The 16862-nt window shown below is 46.7% G+C and overlaps 1 protein-coding gene across 8 annotated transcripts in view; it reads left to right on the top strand.

Moving 5' to 3' along the window:
• Nucleotides 1-16862, top strand: part of LOC121580924 (E3 ubiquitin-protein ligase RNF220) — a 182613-nt gene that overhangs the window by 9178 nt on the left and 156573 nt on the right. For all 8 annotated transcript variants that reach the window (XM_041896123.2, XM_041896122.2, XM_041896124.2 and 5 more), the window contains exon 2: nt 1115-1935. In XM_041896123.2, coding sequence (XP_041752057.1) covers nt 1287-1935 — 649 coding nt within the window. In that variant the 5' untranslated portion in view covers nt 1115-1286. The remainder of the gene's footprint in view (nt 1-1114; nt 1936-16862) is intronic.

Here is a 16862-nt window from a genome sequence, read left to right on the forward strand (position 1 = left end):
TACATCCCAAATGGCACCATATTCCCTATATATGTAGGGAATAAATGGGGCTCTGGTCAAAAGTAGTGCACTATATAGGGAATAGGGTGCCATTTGGGACGTTACCTATGTGATAATGTAAAGAGCTTTTTTCTGAGAGAGGCTGTGTGTGCAGTGTGCCAAAGCTCAGATCAGGTTTTAAATTGATTTGAATGAGTGTTCAGGACAGCTGATGTATATAAAAGATTTCTCTGCTAATTCCCGTGGAGAGTCTTTGATGTGGGCAGATATTCTGTGTGGCTTTGAAGAGCTACAGGAGGGTGATGTACGTGATGCTGTAGATTTGACCTTATCCACATGAATTGGTTCAACATTTGAGAGGATTTACATTTAGATGAATCAATGGTGAATTTATGATAACATATCTAACTTCAACATTTTCTCTGTATGAAATCAATGTAAAGGTACATGGAATATTATATTAAAATATAGATTTATGAAATACAGATGTATAAAATAATGAATTTGTAACTTCAGTTCTATGTTTGATTTTTATAGACGAGGGGCACTTCTTAAAATGTCCATGTTATACCCTTAACTAGGACCACTTTCAAATTGCCCTTTGGGATAAAAATCTTTGAAACGTTTTTCGCCATTGTTTCATTAAATCACCTCACACACTTTGTCCAATCGGACCATCTAATCCTCCTGAGGGTCTCTGTCTGTTTCACTGCTCCAGAGGCCAAGAGGTTAAGTGCAGCTAATTTATTCATTCAGTCAAATTTCCTGGCTGTGCAGATGGCAGCCTGATATGATATCACTATCACAATCCCATTGGAGTAGGCAGCCTGGGGACCAGGGACGAGTGTTCACATGAGCAGGCCTGGCCTTATCAGATTGACGAGCGCTGCCCTTATCTATGACAGACGGTTCTGGTCCAGCTGCAGGCAGGGGAGGGAGAGATGGAGAGATGGAGAGATGGAGAAATAAGCCGCTTAGATAGACGTGATCCAACCCCAGATCTATCTCTGAGGGAAAGTTTGTGACTTCTTCAAAGAGGCTCTGTCATGTTATTTTTAATAGTTTCATGGCTGATGCTGAATGAAAACGTTGCTTCTTGTGTGTCCTGTTACAGACGGTGACCTGAGGAGGATGACCCCGCAGTGAGACTGGACCCTTCCGTGAGGACCCACCTTCCCCTGACCTGCGTGTCCAGAGCCGCCTCCCGCAGCCCGGACACCCCGCCCCACTCCTTCTTCTCTCAGCCCCTCCTCTGGGCCCAGGAACCCCCCTCCTCAGGTACCAGGATGGACCTGCACCGGGCCGCTTTCAAGATGGAGTCGTCCTCTTACCTGCCCAACCCACTGGCATCTCCAGCCCTCATGGTGCTGGCATCCACCGCTGAGGCCAGTCGCGACGCCTCCATCCCCTGCCAACAGCCCCGCCCCTTCGGCGTGCCCGTCTCCATGGGCGAGAAGGACATGCACCTGCCCTTCAACAACGGCTCCTACACCTTCGCCTCCATGTACCACCGTCAGGGAGCCGTCCCCGGGGGCTTCCCCAACCGGGACTTCCCCTCCTCCCTGCTGCACCTGCATCACCAGTTTGCCCCCCCAAACCTGGACTGCTCCCCCATCAGCATGCTGAACCACAGTGGGGTGGGGGCCTTCCGACCCTTCGCCTCCCCTCCAGACGACCGTGACGGGGCAGGGGGCTACCAGTCTGCCTTCACCCCAGCCAAGCGCCTCAAAGGCTGCCTGGATGCAGACGCCTCTCCCCACCTGCGATACACGGACGCTGAGGGTAAAGAGTATGACTTTGGGGGGGCACAGATCCCCTCCAGGTCCCCAAGTGCCCTTAAAGCAGTGGAGGACGCTGGGAAAAAGATTTTTGCAGTGTCAGGCCTGTTGTCCGACCGCGAGACATCATCGAGCCCAGAGGACCGCATCGAACGCTGTGAGTACATTTCTCTTTATACTATGTTTTAGAAAGGTCAAATTGATTAATATCTGAAGCAAAGACACATAAAACACATGTAATGCTAACCACTAATTATACTAATAATAAACCATTCTTTGCTATCTTTATGATTAAATCATGCATCACAAACAATACACTTTTGATATTAATTTACAAGAAAAAATGAACCTAAAACCAACACATACTGTATGCTGTGGTGCCATAGAGACAGCAGCACCCATAACATCTAACAAGTATGTTAAAGTACAGAGGGATGTTAGATAGTGAGCCCCAGAGCACACACAGATGAACTCCACATATCTAATTCAGAAATGTTCTCTTGGGTAAGGTTTCTCTTGGGTAAGTGCAAGTGAAAGAATTGGGGAAAATATCAAATGATGGCAATGCCTTCCCTGACCAGGCCATGCTCAGAAGAATAAGTATGCTGCTGAGAGGGAGCCCAGTAATATAACTGGCAGTAATCCACCCTGTGAACCTTAACTCCAAATACAGTAGCAGCCTGTGAAAACCAAAGACATTTCCAGAGGCCCACTAAGCTTTAAACTTACACTGTCCTCCCCTCTTGCTGTGGACTGTGGCGAACGCATACACTCACGCTCATGTGCGAGCTCGCGCGGTCACACACACACACACACACACACACACACACACACACACACACACACACACACACACACACACACACACACACACACACACACACAATTCCCTCCCCGATTATGTTCTCTGTCACCCCTACATTGCACAACACTGATTTTCTGGTGCCTTCTTCCTGCCTTTGCCAAATGTCCCTTCCTGTCCCTGTCTCACTCCAACTCCCACAAGCTCTGGGACATTAGCATTCTCCAATGAGCGGAGGCCATTTGGCTCACTGTTTTAATCTGATTACTTGGGAAGTGACTCGCAGCAAGATGGGGTACAGTCCTGTCATCAGCATTCATCATACCACTGCACTCAACCAGCCAGTGTGGCAAATGAACAGGGGATTACCCAGCTTTCCAAACTTTGGCAGGAGGCATGTCTCTAACAGGAGGGGGGTTCAATCGGAGTACCCCCCCACCCCCCCACGTCTCTGCACAAGCACTAACAACTCCTACACACGTCAACAGGATCCATCTGATCTTGTGACAGATTGGTGGGAGAGAGAGAGAGTGGGAGTCAGTCTCTCCGGAGAAAGAGACCGAGCCCTCATAATGGTGGCGGGTAATTGCACGCTGAGAGTCGCTATCTTTCTCACTCTTCCTCTCCCTTTTCCTCTCTCTGTCTCTCTCATTGGGAGGGCTAGAGCGCGACAGGCGCGCTTTGCATAAGGAGAGATCGAACCACATGAGAGACAAGGGCGGCGAACTGAGACTGATCCGATAAAAACACCACCGGAGGAGCAGGGAGGGCTGTGAATGACACCCAGCAAGAAGAAAGAGAGGGAGAGAGAAGGAGGGAAGAGAGAGAGCGAGAGAGAGAGAGAGAGAGAGAGAGGGAAAGAGAGAAAGAGAGAGAGAGAGAGAGAGAGAGAGAGAGAGAGAGAGAGAGAGAGAGAGAGAGAGAGAGAGAGAGAGAGAGAGAGAGATATGAAAGAAATAGCATTTCTCATAAAGGATTACTTCTTATAGGAGTCTTTTTAATGCCGCTTTGGTGGTTTTGAGGTCCTGTAAACGTCAGCCCAGCTATTGCTGTCTGTGTTTCTGGTGGTCACATTTATGTAGAACCAGAGAGATGCATTTGTATTTCTACTTTGTAACGTGTAGCGTAGATAGAAGAAGTGAAATAGATGGAATTACATGTCCTTCGTTTTGGGCATTGGGAAATTGCAAATGCAGCCACATGAAGTCTCATGGAGAAAGGCTTATGGATCTTACCAATACCATCCAGATCTACTGCTATTGTGCGTTAAGCTGATATTGGTGTCATTTGATTAGACTACGGCCTGGTTCATCCTCACTGATATAGAGGAGATTAGGGTGGAAGGGGACCAGGGGACTAGGGGGTTTGGCATCCCCAGTGTAGAGCAAGGCGGTATGGGCGTAGGGTACGGCGAGGACTGGGAGGAGGGAAATTATTTTGAAAGCTGGAAGCTGTTTTCTTTTTTGGAGCCTTGTCTAATTCGATTAAACCTGCACCCACCAAGGGCTCTAATGCAATTGAATTTCCAGCACTTTTATATAAGAGACTTAAATTTGGTTCCCTTGACTGGATACCTAGCTGCTTGCTGTCACTCCTGGAACAGTGTCCCCTCAGTGTTAAACCCCAAAAATCTTCCCAGTACAGTCACTGGCACGTTTTTAAGACGCTATGCTGTCAACCATTAAACCTCCACATAAAGGTCCCATCATGGCGTTATAATATACGCATATCACATTATAAGCTATTACAAGTCAGTGTGTTCATATTACAGATTTATCCCTCTGAAATCAGGAATAAAAGGGTTTTTCCTTGTATACTGTATAGTTTCACAGGCATCAGGAGTCATTTGCCTGTTTAAAATTCACTTGAATATTTACAATGAAACAATCACATGCAGAAGCTCAGTGAAGACAGAAGAACACTTGTTTGTTTGTGAGTGTGATTTTAAATGTGTGTATCTCTGTGTAATTCGTGTGTGTGCCATTTATTTTCATAGATGTGTGTGTGTGTGTATTTTGTGAGAGTGTACATCTCCCTGTGTGAGTGCGTGACAGCTGGAGCTTGTTTGTTTGTTTTCCCCCACCACACATTTGCACGGCAGAGCTGAACGTTGAACCTGACCCTGAGCAGCTAACCCACTTCCACATTTCCATTCCACAAAGTGCCCCAACAAGCCTTGTTTAGGGAGGAGAGATGGAAAGAGAGTGAAGACAGAGAGCGCGAGAGAGAGACAGAGAGAGAGAGGGAAGGAAGGGCTGTGTGTGTGTGTGTGTGTGTGTGTGCATGTGTTTGTGTGTGTGTGTGTGTGAGCGAAAGAGAAAAGGGAGAGGAGGGGGAAATGTTAGATAAAAGGAGAGATAAAATAAATGATAAAAAGGAGGAGGATGAGTAATCAGTGTGGTTTTGAGCTGAAATGCAGACCCCAGCTGCTTTCCTGAGCAGCTGAAATAAAAGAGAAGAATCCTTAAGACAACAGAGTGCAGCCACGCGGGCTTCCTTCCTGACGTGACCAAGCTGTGAGCCGTACAGGCCTGTCTCCATAAATCCCCACTGATTTACGGGGTCCTGGGTGCCTGGCAGGGCCGCACTTAACCCCCACCACCCCGGTCGCTCAAGACTGGAGATAGCCGCTGACCGACCCACCGCATTCAGTCAGAGGACAGACCAGTCAGCCTAGGCAAGACATCCCATTTAATGTCTGTCTGTCTGTCTTTCTGGGAGAATCAGGATTCAATCTCTCCCACATTTTATTCAAGATCCCCAATCACATGAGAGTTTGGGGTTTAGTTTGAATTTATTTGTGATGATTATGAATATTAACAGCTAGGTTGTTTTGATATAAAACAAATGCAGTACAGAATGTAGTTCGATCTCAATACCCGTTTCTGTACCTTTCTAGTTGCCAGGCAGATCATTCAGTGGCGACTTTAATGATTTGCTGGCCCTTACCTTTCCCTCTCTGTCATGACGATTGTTGCAGAGTTTCGTGTTTGTCATTCCTGCCTTGTAGATCTGTCACCCAATGTGCAGTTATTCCACCGTTCTTCACATCCAGTGTTCAAAAGAGCAACGTACGCTGACAGCTGTTAAAACACACAGTCAGTCGGATGGGGATTTTTTTTCTTTTCTTCATAGAGCATATGTCATCAGTGTGGTTGTTATTCCCGGGGAAATATTACAAACTTTGGGAAACAGTTGTAGGAAATGGAGACAATCACAGAAAGAGGGTCCTCAAGGAGGAATGATGCTGGTGATAAATAAAATGCATTAGATGCCTTTATGAATAGAAATACCTTTATATTTGAATTACTGTAACGTTGTTATGCTCTTGAATGTTTTGATTAGTCACAACAACCCCTATTCATTTCTTTCTGGCATGTGAAGAGTTAAATAGCCAAGGAGATAAACATTGTCATCCCCACAAAAATCTGCTCCCTCCTCACTCCCTCTCTCCCCTCCTCCTCTTGTTCTGCTCATCCCCTCTCTACCCCTCTCCCTCCCTCCCATCTCCCTGTCACGGTCTAGTGGCGAGGTTAAGTTAAGTAAGAGTGTTCTAATAATTAGGCTGCGTCCCGGGTGCTCGTCTGTGCTTACCCAGATGTTAAAAGGCTTGTCCTCTCATTTTGCCTCTCTGTCAGACCCCGTGCCCATCCCCCCTGCCCCCCCTTCTCACCCCCTGCCTCCACTCCAGGCTTCCGCCCACCTCCCGGGTTCTTTGGCCCTCTGGCCTCCATGCCTTTGTTTACCCCACTGCCTGTGGCCCTCTGCCTCCCCGTGGCCCCCGGGGGCCAGGAATCCTCCTGCACTTTCACTGGCCCTGCTGTCCAATCTGAAAACGTACTGGCCATCACAAACACAGGCTTCTTATAGTGCACACTACTATTGTACAGCAAAGCAGATGTATCCTTCAAAGGCCTACTACCTTCTGTCAAAATATAGTTAAAGCATAGTTAAATCGTAAACTTATTTTTTGTTTTTCTAAGACTACCTCCGCACTCTCAAAAAACGTTCAACTGAAAGTATTTTTTTGACCACACAAAACATTTACGATTTGAAAACAACTAGAAAATTCCACAGATAATAGTCTCTCCCTAGCTCTCTCTTTCTCTCTCTCCCTATCTTTCTCTCCCTTTACCCCCCCCTCTCTCTCTCTCTCTCTCTCTCTCTCTCTCTCAGCGGTAGACATTGGGTGGTTGTTGGCAGTAGACAGCAGGTGTCTACCCATCACAACGCTGTGTTAAAGAGAAGAGCAGTGGGCTGTGCCATTGTCGCGGCGCGATGCAGATCAAGGATTAACGCTTCCTGCCTGGGCTTTGTTGGCTCGGCCACTTGAATTGGACACAGATTGGTGGCAAGCCTCGATTATTGAAACGAGCTGCTGGATCCACTGTTAGGGAAATGAACGGGGGGAAATTAGATGAGCGACGACATCCTCCTCCAAGGAACAGCTGGGCTCTCTGGACTAGTAAACAGCTACTCACATGAATATGCTCTCAGCTAAAGGAGGGGCTGTTAGAACACATTGAACACAAGCCTGCAACTTTTTATCTGCTTTCTCAGAGAGAGAGAGAGCTTGTTTCAACTTCAGGCAATACGAGAACATAAGTCTCAATAGAAGAATGACCTTAATGTAAAATACGAACAGAGGCTTTATGTAGCTAGTAATATTGTGATGGTTGTTTTCCCTGACAATGGGCTGGGTTATTTTTGCTGCATGTTTGTGTGTGTGTGTGTGTGTGTGTGTGTGTGTGTGTGTGTGTGTGTGTGTGTGTGTGTGTGTGTGTGCAGCAGCACTATGGGGAGCCCAGTCTCCATCCGTCTCCCAGGCCCCGGGTCAGCCACATTCCCATGGTCCGGATTTCAGCCCTGCGCGGATGTCACTCAGCCTCTATAAAACCCCAGTGAAACCAGCCCGCTGAGTCCAGTAGAACCTCCACAGCTGGCATACAGTTCCGTTGCTCTGTTACCCAGGGGTCAGGCTGCCGGTCGGGGCACCACGAAGGCAGAACACCCTGGAGGTCCACTCCTCCATTCCCCCTCCTCCTTTTTATTAAACAGGTTTTCGTCTGTAGTCTTAGGAAAAGGCGAATGAACAGATTCGCTAGTTGTCACTGACTGACTCACAGTGACCAGAGCTGTAGGGTTTATTTCTCTGGAGAGCCCCCTTTCACAGCCTTCGGCCTGCGAAGGCTTATGCAGGTGTGTTGAAAGGTCTGTCCCCCCAGAGCACCCTTAAAGAGCCAGGGGCTGAGGCCGTGCTCCTGCTAACAGGTCCCCCACCCAGAGCAAAGCAAGACAGACCCCCACGACAGCCGGCATGTAGTCTTCTCTCTTTTATTCTCCCTTTTATCTTTCTTTTTCCTATGCTCCTCTCCCTTTCTCTTTCTCCTCTCTCTTACCCCCTCTTTCTCCTCCCTCCCTCTCTCCTCGCTAGGTCTACCCCCCTTCTTCTCGTCTCTATAATCTAATCTTCTCACAGTTTGTGGATGCAGTCTTCTGTGACAGGCTTGTTTCCAAAAAGCCCACTTGGCAAAACGACACATATACGTTACGCCCTTCATTTTGAATAATTCATCGGCAAGTGATTGCTGCCTCTGAAGCGCTGCGGTGATGGCTGGTCACGATGCATAAGAGAGGCTGCGTTTGGGATCGTTACCTGTTTTAGCGCACGGTTTCACAATGTTGCAGAAGGGCTGTGCCACAATAACACCCTTTTTTAGACCATTACCTCACAACCACACCACATGCACCTGTAGCTTTTACATTTGGTGCTATTTAGTCTTCACTGAAAATCAACAACAACAAAAGAAAAGACAACTTCAATGTTGAATTTGTTGGTATTACAGTGAATTACCAGCTAACAAAGTAGGCATGTTTCAAACCGTTCAAGTGGGCATTTTCTTGTTATTTACAACATGCTCCATCAGATGCAGAAACTGTATAATCACGGTCTCATCTGCTCATCACAGAACCACCATGCCACATGTCCAATCCTATCTGCATGGTCCTTCACACTGACACACAATGCACTGGTGCATTTGTGACGGTGACGGCCGTTAGGAAAGTGTTGCCATTCTCCCCCTAGCTACCTTCATGTCACTCTCCCTCCATCCCAATCCTCCTCCCACTAGCCCCAATTAATTATTTATCAGCATGTATCATCTATTTACCTTTGTAATCCATCTGTCAGCAGGTCTATTGATTCAATCCTGCATTCTAATTGTGCGTCCTCTACTCGGCAGCTATCTCATATTCAAATCCAATAGCTGTCACCCACCCAGACTCCATCTGTATTAGTTACCCAGCCTCTCTCTGTCCGTATCAGTATTTTTAATCATTGGAGTCGTAGTAGCTATTCTAAGGTATTCTTAAGGAAGTTGATATTTCGCTACAGCTGCATCTTAGAAAGTGAAAATATTTGCTTCAACCCAGCTGTTTCTACACGATAGCAATGAGAGATAGAGTTTCATTTTGAAGAAGTGTGTGAAAATATGGTGTGTGGTAGAGAGTGAAACTGAGAAGTGGAACAGATGAGGGGATGAGTTTCAAACACGTAACATCTTTACCCTCCGTTTATTCTTTTTCAGTTCTCTATTTCTTTCTTTCTTTTCCTATGTCCTTTTCCCCCTCCTCCTGTTTGCCCCTATCGGTGTGCTCTTCAGAGTGACTGGTACGCCCAGGGCAGTGGGCCTGTTGTTAGTTCTGTTGACATTGAGGTGTCAGATAGATAAAGGAGGAGTAGCAGGCTGTCTGTCCCTCTGCTGAGGTGTGTGTGTCCTGGGAGAGGAAGCCGAGAGACGGTAGACCGCACTGTACCGCACCACACTACACCAGACCGCACCACACCGCCTGTCCGTGTCCAGGCGCCTGAAGCCGGCGCTTTTATACACCAGTAAATAATTCCGTAGGGGGTTGGTAACGAAGCAGCCGGCGAGGAAATTGTTCAAGTAGGCACTTAACCAGCAGCCCCACCAGTCTCCCTCCCTCCCACTCTCTTATCATGGCTTATACTGTTGTTGTCAGTTGTCTTCTAACTAGGCTTTTGACATAATTGAATACAGTAGCCCTGCAGAGTGGAGATAAGTGTATGTGTGTGCGTGTTTGAGTGTGTGTGTGTACATGGGTTTGTGTGTGCGTGCATGTGTGTCTGTAGGGTCTATATATGCATTGCTCATTTGATGCCCTCCTCCTCTTCCTCCTCCTCCTCTTCCTCCTCATCCTCGTCCTCCTGTGTCTCCTGTGATAATAAGAGGCCATGTGTGAGAGCCCAGCATCAGGAAACGTGCAAATGTAGCAATCAGTAAACACTCACTGAGCTAATGACATCAATCAATGGTCTTTTAAAACAGCAATTTGATAATTACAATCATCAATGCTCCCTGCAGTATTCATTACCAACGAGCAAGCACTGATCTCAGTAGGACTCCCCTTCGTCTCTCTCTCTTTCTCTCTCTTTCTCTCTCTTTTACTGATCACTTCGTTGATAAAGCTTAATAGAGATGTTTTTATCTGGATCAATTTTAGAATTATTGTGTTTTGTAATATTAAGATTAAGAGCATGATCTATTTTGACTCCTATTGGGTTTTTTAAATGCTAAACCCGCTGTTCAATTTGTGTTTTCATTTTTTATCTAACATAAAGTTATGATGAAAAGGATTACTTAGTCCCAATGTAATATGTAGTCTTTAGTACATTTTGGTCTGTTTCCAAGTATAGAAATTGAAACTGTTATTCCTTTTAAACAACCTCTTTTAAACAACCTCTGTTTAATGTTTTGGTAAGAATTGATATAGGGTCTACTGTAATACATTAGCACATCTTAGTAACTCAAAGTGTGAGACAGAATGCAGTTTCTCTTTCATTATGATGAATTAGCAAAAGTTATTCCACAGCTGTAGAAAATCAATTTAATTATCCACTTGTCTCTCCGTAGTGTCAGAAGTAGGAGATACGGTCCTTAGGTTTCATCTTGTGCAGTGATCAGTGATTACGTTGTCTCGTCTGGCCTTCTTTGAGAGTCGTGATGCTTGTCGTTACGGCGAGCGTGGGGGAAATTGCGCTGAAGTTTATTCCTGTGACACATCAAAGGGAAACAGCGGCCGTTTAACTACCCCTCTCAGTGTGGGGTCCACAATCGTCTTAACCAGTGTCCCCCCCTCACCCCAAATTCCCCAACCGTCAAAGATCTAAACTGCCCCTCGGCCGCTCCTCAATCGATGGTTTTCATCACATTTGGCCGTGTGTACCAGCCAAACAGAGACAATTTTGAGACATACAGCTCAAAATTGTTGCTGTTGAAAATGACACCTGAAAGTGGTGAGTGGGGCTAATCTGGGGTGGACTGGGGTCCCCTAGCTCTCCTCTCTTGATAAAGTGGTCATGTTTGGCTATGTGTGGCTGACTGTGGCTGGGTCTGGGGTAGAGCTAGCTAGCTGTCTGAGTGTAATCCTTTAGTCATGTCAGACTGCGGAAGGCTCTGGCACTCAAGGTGCTCTGCGGGTTCCATTTCAATGTGGGCTGTCTAATATCGCACCCCCGCTGCAAAATGCTTGGAATTCTACCCTCGTGGGGGTAGATAGAGGGGAGGCAGGGGAGCTAAGAGCAGCAAAAGAGAGCAAATCTGTCACTTCTCCCAAAGCAGCCAACCCTCTGGCCTCCATTCAAAGATATATTGATTTTCCAGTGCTCACTCCAGAGGGTGTGTGTGGGTGTGTGTGGTGGGGGGAGACAGAGCGTCAGGCGCAACACAGTATGGCTCCTCTTCTCTACAAGTTAAACACAGATCCCTGCTAACTCACTAGCATGGAAATCAAATCAAAAATGTGTAAAAGACTGTACAGACATCACAGCAGCAACATCTATGTGTGTGTCTCCGTGTTTGTACCAGGAGGGAGTGTGTGTGTGTGTGTGTGTGTGTGTTTGAGTAGGGAGCCAGTGTTTAATCCGTTTCTGGCATAGGGTGTTTTCTTCTTGGTCTCAGACAAGCTGATCCAAGCTCTCAGTGCAGAACTCCCTCTAGTTCTCTTTACTGGAATCCCTCCGATAGCCAGGCTGCACGGAGCCGCCTGAGGAAATCCAAGGATCCTTCAGAAGAAACAAAGCTAGCGTGTACAAACAAACAGAGCCAAGGGGAGAGCAGTCCCAGATCCCAGCATCTCTCTCTCACTACTCTTGTTTTATTGGTCCTAATCCCTCTCTTCTCATCTGTCTCTGTGAGACTGGACAGGGGCAGCGTAGCAGTGGGAGAGAGTCTCGTCTTGGAGAGGACACTGTTCGTACAGTAAATCCTGCCAAACCTGCCACCAATGACTCACAAAGTTTTGGAAAATAGTTTAAATGTTACAGTTTATTTCCTTTAGATGTCTTCAGATTCCGTTCAATGATGCAAAGAAGAATGTGAGGATTCGTGATTAACTTGCCAAAAGAGAGTAGTTTGAGTCTTTTCCATGCACACTACATTGGTTTTCGGGGACATTTACAAATCAAACTGTTATCGTTGGTAGTTGATATTGTGAAGGCTCGTGCATAAACATCATATAAATACCAAGATTGCATAGTCACTTTTACCCCTACCTCCATGTACATATTACCTCAACTACCTCGTACCCCTGCACATTGACTCGGTAATGGTACTCCTTGTATATAGCGTCATTATTGTTTTTATTCTGTTACTATTTTTATTTAGCAAATATCTTTCTTACTTTTTAACTCTGCATTGTTGGGAATGGGCTCGTAAGTAAGCATTTCACTGTAAAGTCTACACCCGTTGTATTCAGCACGTGACGAATACAATTTGATTATAATACCCCGTTTTCCGTCAGAGGGAGTGTAGCTCCTAAAGCTGCAACCCACAGTGTGTCGTCCAACAGTTGTAAAACGACATTCACATAAAAGAGACTCTGACTTTGCAGCAATGTCACAGCAACAAACATGGTTGTATTATGAGCTGTGGAGAGAAGAGGTCAGGTGTCCACTGGGAGTTGACCTTACATGGCAGCGTGGTGCGAGGTTCTTGGTATCCTTGGTAATGGTTGACCCCTGGGGCTGCTGGGGCAGGGCTGGACACGCCGGGTCGTCTTGGACATTGGCGGTACACAGATAGCAGAGTGCATGCTGGGTACTGGTCCTGCTGGGTTGTGGCCCACTGAGCTCTAGTTAAATAACCGCCTGCTCAGACAAGGTAATGATGGGACCTGAGAACACACTGTGATAACGGGAACACAGGTGCACTGGGGAATTTCCTGAAAAAGGGAAACAGCTGAGAAGATGAAAGTACATTTGAAAGTGAAATAGATGTAAAAGTGTGAAGTGAGATACTAGTGGACTAGTGTGGACACTGTTGTGTGTGTGTTATGCAGTCAAGTGTGTGTGTTTGTGTATATTTGTGTGTGTGTGTGTGTGTGTGTGTGTTGGTAATGCTTGTAGCCCCTCAGGCCTCTTCCTCCCTCCCGCCCTCAGACCTGTCATCATGGCCTTAATAATATTCCATCGATACGACCAGCGACATGGTCGAGCCGTCTGGTTTTGGTTGTCCTGCAGCAGGCATCCATCATCCAGCCGGCAGTGCCCTCCCGGCCGCCAATAACCCTACAGAATGCTAATGGTGGCATTTAACCACGGCCTGACAAATTAACCAAGGCCACTCAACAAGGGTTAAATATTCATCATCCATTCCCAGCCTCCCTAACTGGTCTGGCCTACTGGGCTGTATAGGCTAAGCATGGAGCTGGAGCATGGATTCCATAGATGTAGACACTACATGACCAAAAGTATGTGGACACCTGCTCGTCGTACATAATAATAATAATAATAATAATAATAATAATAATAATAATAATAATAATAATAATAATAATAATAATAATAATAATAATAATATAATAATAAGTACATCTCATTCCAAAAGCATGGGCATTAATATGGAGTTGGTACCCCCTTTGCTGCTATAACAAGCTCCACTCTTCTGGGAAGGCTTTCAACTAGATGTTGGAACATTGCTGCAGGGACTTGCTTCCATTCAGCCACAAGAGTATTAGTGAGGTCGGGCACTGATGTTGGGCGAGTAGGCCTGGCTCGCAGTCGGCGTTCCAATTCATCCCAAAGTTGTTCGATGAGATTGAGGTCAGGGCTCTGTGCAGGCCAGTCAAGTTCTTCCACACCGATCTCGAAAAAACTATTTCTGCATGGACCTCGCTTTGTGCATGGGGGCATTGTCATACTGAAACAGGAAAGGGCCTTCCCCAAACTGTTGCCACAAAGTTGGAAGCACAGAATCGTCTAGAATGTCATTGTATGCTGTAGCGTTAAGATTTCCCTTCACTGGAACTAAGGGGCCTTGCCCGAACCATTAAAAACAGCCCCAGATTATTATTCCTCCTCCACCAAACTTTACAATTGGCACTATGCATTAGCGTTCTCCTGGCATCCGCCAAACCCAGATTCGTCCGTCAGACTGCCGGATGGTGATGCTTGATTCATCACTCCAGAGAACATTTTTCCACTGCTCCAGAATCCAATGGCGGCGAGCTTTACATCACTCTAGCCGACGATGCTCGGCCTTGGAAACCCATTTCATGAAGCTCCCGACTAGCAGTTCTTGTGCTGACGTTGCTTCCAGAGGCAGTTTGGAACTCGGTAGTGAGTCTTGCAACCGAGGATAGACGATTTTTAGACGTTACGCACTTCAGCACTCAGCGGTCCCGTTCTGTGAGCTTGTGTGGCTTACCACTTTACGGCTGAGCCGTTGTTGCTCCTAGACGTTTCCACTTCACAATAACAGCACTTACAGTTGACCGGGGCAGCTTTAGCAGGGCAGAAATTTGACAAACTGACTTGTTTGAATAGGTGGCGTCCTATGACGGTGCTACATTGAAAGTAAATGAACTCTTCAGTAAGGCCATTTTACTGCCAACGTTTGTCTATGGAGATTGCATGGCTGTGTGCTCGATTTTATACACCTGTCAGCAACGGGTGTGGCTGAAATAGCCGAATCCACTCATTTGAAGGGGTGTCCACATACTTTTGTATATATAGTGTATAATACTAGAGTGGCTATGTCATGAACCTACAATGTCTAGAATGTGTTCTCTATGTTCTATTTCATTATATGATGAATCCCTTTAAAGCCAACCCACAGAGTGAGTGGATAGCGGCCCCTCAGCTCGCCATTATTCACTGGACCCTAGAATAATATATGTTAGCAAGTTAGAGAGAGGGTTAGTGAATAGTGATGATACATAGGCATGGTGCATTGTCCCAGTGTGCACCTTTAAAGATGGTCATGCAGTGGGTTTAAAGGGGGATTATGCTCATGCACACACAGGGTTAGAGGAGCTGATCGCTGATTGCTTCCCCCTCCTCCTCCTCCTCTCCCCTCTCTCTGATCACAGATGGCAATGTGTGGTGTTCTTGTCTCAGGAGGGAGATGGTTGGTTACGATGAAAGGCCCCAGCCAATACCCCCACCCCTTCCCTCCACACCACCTCCCTCTCTGGACTGGTCCATGGCTAGGCCGAGGGTAGGATCAGGGATGGAGCAGCAGGCAGTAAGTGTGTCTGCCACATGAAAGCCTGCCTCGGCCTCCACTGTCCTCCCCTCCTCATAGCTAGACCGACCAGCAGCCCAGCTCTCCTGCCCCCTCTTTTTCCCTTTCTCGCTCTCTCCCTCCCTTTCTCTTTCGTATTCAGCCTGTCCATCAGTGGCCTTATAAATAATTCATTGCACTTTCCCTGATGCCTTGTCACCTTGCCTTCTTATTCGCCACCTTGTCTCCTTCCTCTCACTTCCCCTCCTCTGTTCTCAGTGTAGTGGAACACCCCAGGAGCCCGCTTGTCCGGGACCACACACTCTCTCATCCTCACCCCCCTCTCACCCCCTCTCTGCCACCTCCTCCACTTCTTCTTCTCCCTTTCTAGACTTCTGTCTCAGTCAATGGTCATTAAGTCAGATACGGGGGTCCTGGTGGGCTCCATTTGTAGTTGGCTGTGTTTGTGGCTGGTAATTAATAGCATGCCCTTTTAACTGGCCAATTCCTTTAAGATTCATGTTGTTTTCTACCAAGGGCTCTGGAATGGGAGGGCGGCAACGGCTTTTTGTTTTATCTCCACATTTCTTATCATATTGTGACTTCCTGTTCAGTAGGTAGGTGCTGTGTATAGATCAGCTTTAAAAGCTTTTTTCTTCTAGATTCTCATCTTGGCTGCCTGTAAAGAAAACTTCTCAGATGTTGAAGAAGCCACTTGATTTAATGCAATGCGCTCTGTAGATGAAGGCCAATCAAATGTCATTGCCCTGTGGAGAGCCTTGTGGCTAGCAGGCTGTGCAGTGCTCTCTGCAGACAGGCAGGCAGACACACCAACCTGCAGCAGGCTCGAGAAATTGAGGGAGGAAAAGGAGTTGTTTCCCCACTAATTTTACTGAGCATAACCACAGACTTCCTAAACAGTCTCCTCTCCTCGCTTCCCACATCTCCTGTTGTCCTCCCAAGGGGCAACTCTCAGCAAGAGAACATCGGAAAACACTGAAAGCAAAGCAATCGGAGAGCTGTAAGCTTGTCACTAATCCAACTCTTCTCTCAACAATTAAACACTGAATTAGAATTAAAATTAGTTTGGAACTCTCACTCGTTCTAATTACCTAAATAAAAGCTTGCATTGAAACACATTAATCATATGAATTTAGATTCATACGAAGTTAGGAAGTGTAATGATGAATTGCCTCTGTTTCCCTCTGTAGAGTTTAGTGTAGTGAGAAATGGATTGTGGGCGTCGGAGGGCTGTGTGCTGGCTGATGCAGTAGGGCCGGCTGTGGAGCACTTGGGCAGAACCCCTGGGACATTGAGATGCAACACAGGAAGATCGGTGTGTGTGTGTGCATGCTTGTATGCTTGTGTGTGTGTGTGTGTGTGAGAGAGAGAGAGAGAGAGAGAGAGAGAGAGAGAGAGAGAGAGAGAGAGAGAGAGAGAGAGAGAGAGAGAGAGAGAGAGAGAGAGAGAGAGAGAGAGAGAGAGAGAGAGAGAGAGAGAGAGAGAGAGAGAGAGAGAGAGAGAGATGAGAGAGAGAGAGAGACACAGAGAGAGAGAGAGAGAGAGAGAGAGAGAGAGAGAGAGAGAGAGAGAGAGAGAGAGAGAGAGATGAGAGAGAGAGAGAGACACAGAGAGAGAGAGAGAGAGAGAGAGAGGGGAGAGAGAGAGAGAGACAGAGAGAGACAGAGAGAGAAATGGGACGGCCCATGCTCTAGGGATGCATACAGTAAACAGACTGTGTGTGTGTCCACCAAGCCC

This window comes from Coregonus clupeaformis, chromosome 14, assembly GCF_020615455.1.
Source record: "Coregonus clupeaformis isolate EN_2021a chromosome 14, ASM2061545v1, whole genome shotgun sequence".
Classification (NCBI taxonomy): domain Eukaryota; kingdom Metazoa; phylum Chordata; class Actinopteri; order Salmoniformes; family Salmonidae; genus Coregonus; species Coregonus clupeaformis.